Source organism: Oncorhynchus clarkii, unplaced genomic scaffold, assembly GCF_045791955.1.
Source record: "Oncorhynchus clarkii lewisi isolate Uvic-CL-2024 unplaced genomic scaffold, UVic_Ocla_1.0 unplaced_contig_8908_pilon_pilon, whole genome shotgun sequence".
NCBI classification, from domain to species: domain Eukaryota; kingdom Metazoa; phylum Chordata; class Actinopteri; order Salmoniformes; family Salmonidae; genus Oncorhynchus; species Oncorhynchus clarkii.
Genome location: NW_027260953.1, coordinates 6,961 through 10,000, shown reverse-complemented (window position 1 = coordinate 10,000; position 3,040 = coordinate 6,961). Strand labels below are relative to the sequence as shown.

At 47.3% G+C, this 3,040-nt stretch overlaps 1 protein-coding gene across 1 annotated transcript in view; it reads left to right on the top strand.

Moving 5' to 3' along the window:
- Positions 1 to 2,236, top strand: part of LOC139402513 (vacuolar protein sorting-associated protein 8 homolog) — an 8,127-nt gene extending 5,891 nt beyond the window's left edge. Inside the window, exons 7-8 of the mRNA XM_071146504.1 lie at positions 745 to 956; positions 1,053 to 2,236. Of these exons, the coding sequence (XP_071002605.1) occupies positions 745 to 956; positions 1,053 to 1,124 (284 nt within the window). The 3' untranslated portion in view covers positions 1,125 to 2,236. The remainder of the gene's footprint in view (positions 1 to 744; positions 957 to 1,052) is intronic.
- Positions 2,237 to 3,040: the final 804 nt, after the last annotated feature.

Genomic DNA, 3,040 nt, shown 5'->3' with positions numbered 1-3,040 from the left:
GGCTCAACATGGGCATGTTGTCATATTGTAGACATTGGGCTCAACATCGGCATGTTGTCATATTGTAGACATTGGGCTCAACATGGGCATGTTGTCATATTGTAGACATTGGGCTCAACATCGGCATGTTGTCATATTGTAGACATTGGGCTCAACATCGGCATGTTGTCATATTGTAGACATTGGGCTCAACATGGGCATGTTGTCATATTGTAGACATTGGGCTCAACATGGGCATGTTGTCATATTGTAGACATTGGGCTCAACATCGGCATGTTGTCATATTGTAGACATTGGGCTCAACATGGGCATGTTGTCATATTGTAGACATTGGGCTCAACATCGGCATGTTGTCATATTGTAGACATTGGGCTCAACATGGGCATGTTGTCATATTGTAGACATTGGGCTCAACATCGGCATGTTGTCATATTCTCTGCATGTGCTATTCCATTTCTCCGGGTGGTTTGTGAATAAGGTCGTTTGTCTGTGTCGTTCATCCGGCTGGTCCAGACATGTGTTGTTGTATGTAGTGTGGTTGTCATTCACTACTGTGTGCAGCATGTTTTTGGTTGACGCTGTCAGCAGAACATGTGTTTTGACTGATCTCCATATGTTTATAAAGACGGACTGTCCCAGTGTCTGTTGTTGTTCTATGACAGTATAAGAGTTAAGAGCGGCCTCTCTCATAGTGCTTGGCTCCACAGTGCGTTGCCTGATGGGTAATGCGTTTTTCTCCTTCAGATCTAAACCAGGCTCTCCGTTTGTGCTTGGGAAGCACGGCGACAGGGGCGGAGTACGGAGCCGTCTCCGCCCTCAGCATCAACCACGACTGCACCCGGCTGCTCTGTGGCTTCGCCAAGGGACATATCACCATGTGGGATCTGGCCAATGGGAAGCTTCTGCGAACCGTTACCGACGCCCACCCACCCGGCACCGCCATCTTACATGTCAAGGTAGTCTGTCTGTACAAGTCAAGTTGAATTGAAACGTGTCTTCTGCTCAGATCGTCTCTATTGAACTCCTCGGTTGTCCCTCTCTCTCTCTCTCAGTTCACCGATGACCCTACGCTGGCAGTGTGCAACGACAGCGGTGGCTCTGTGTTTGAGCTGTCTTTCAGGTAATACTCATTTGTCTCCTCAGAGATTGTGTGTGTGTGAAGTTACCTGCAGTGACTGACAGGGGGCAGTATTGCTCTGCAGACACTAGGAGTGATGTGCTGGTTGACTCAACATGCAGTCCCCGCGGACACTGTGGGCGGGTGGGTTTAGGGCCATGTAATATTGTGTGGATGAAGGGCGGGTGGGTGGCGTGCCGGTTGAATAAAGGGAAAACAATGCATCAAAAAAATCCATAAATGTATAATTAGTTTGCATATCTATAGGCTACATTGAGTTTTATCTTTCCTTGTGTTTATCTGGCATTAGTGTGTAAGCGTCACTTTTAGGGCCAAATACAGTACAACCACATGAAGGTTTTATCTACAACTGCACTCTGGTGAACATGGTGTAGGTGGATATTTAAACCAATGGGTGGAAACAGAGGCAAACAGGACATTCTGTAGCCTGTTGCCGCCCACAAAAGACAAACAGGACATTCTGTAGCCTGTTGCCGTCCACAAAAGACAAACAGGACATTCTGTAGCCTGTTGCCGTCCACAAAAGACAAACAGGACATTCTGTAGCCTGTTGCCGTCCACAAAAGACAAACGGGACATTCTGTAGCCTGTTGCCGTCCACAAAAGACAAACGGGACATTCTGTAGCCTGTTGCCGTCCACAAAAGACAAACGGGACATTCTGTAGCCTGTTGCCGTCCACAAAAGACAAACGGGACATTCTGTAGCCTGTTGCCGTCCACAAAAGACAAACGGGACATTCTGTAGCCTGTTGCCGTCCACAAAAGACAAACGGGACATTCTGTAGCCTGTTGCCGTCCACAAAAGACAAACGGGACATTCTGTAGCCTGTTGCCGTCCACAAAAGACAAACGGGACATTCTGTAGCCTGTTGCCGTCCACAAAAGACAAACGGGACATTCTGTAGCCTGTTGCCGCCCACAAAAGACAAACGGGACATTCTGTAGCCTGTTGCCGCCCACAAAAGACAAACGGGACATTCTGTAGCCTGTTGCCGCCCACAAAAGACAAACGGGACATTCTGTAGCCTGTTGCCGCCCACAAAAGACAAACGGGACATTGTGTAGCCTGTTGCCGCCCACAAAAGACAAACGGGACAAAACATCAAAATAAAGAACAATAGTAGGCAGAAGCAACCAAACGTCTACCAAATACAAACACATCAAGACTATAACAGGCCCAGACTATAACAGGCCCAGACTATAACAGGCCCAGACTATAACAGGCCCAGACTATAACAGGCCCAGACTTTAACAGGCCCAGACCATAACAGGCCCAGACCATAACAGACTATACCAGGCCCATAATGTAACAGGCCCAGACCATAACAGACTATACCAGGCCCATAATGTAACAGGCCCAGACCATAACAGACTATACCAGGCCCATAATGTAACAGGCCCAGACCATAACAGACTATACCAGGCCCATAATGTAACAGGCCCAGACCATAACAGACTATAACAGTCCCAGTCTGTAACACGCCCAGACCATAACAGACTATAACAGGCCCATAATGTAACACGCCCAGACTGTAACAGGCCCAGACTGTAACAGGCCCAGAATATAATATTTTAACATGCCCCGAATATAACAGACTATAACAGGCCCAGACTATAACAGGCCCAGACTTTAACAAACTATAGCAGGCCCAGACTATAACAAACTATAACAGGCCCAGACTTTAACAAACTATAGCAGGCCCAGACTATAACAAACTATAGCAGGCCCAGACTTTAACAAACTATAGCAGGCCCAGAATATAACAGACTATAACAGGCCCAGACTATAACAGGCCCAGAATATAACAGGCCCAGACTATAACAGACTATAACAGGCCCAGACTATAACAGGCCCAGACTTTAACAAACTATAGCAGGCCCAGACTATAACAGGCCCAGAC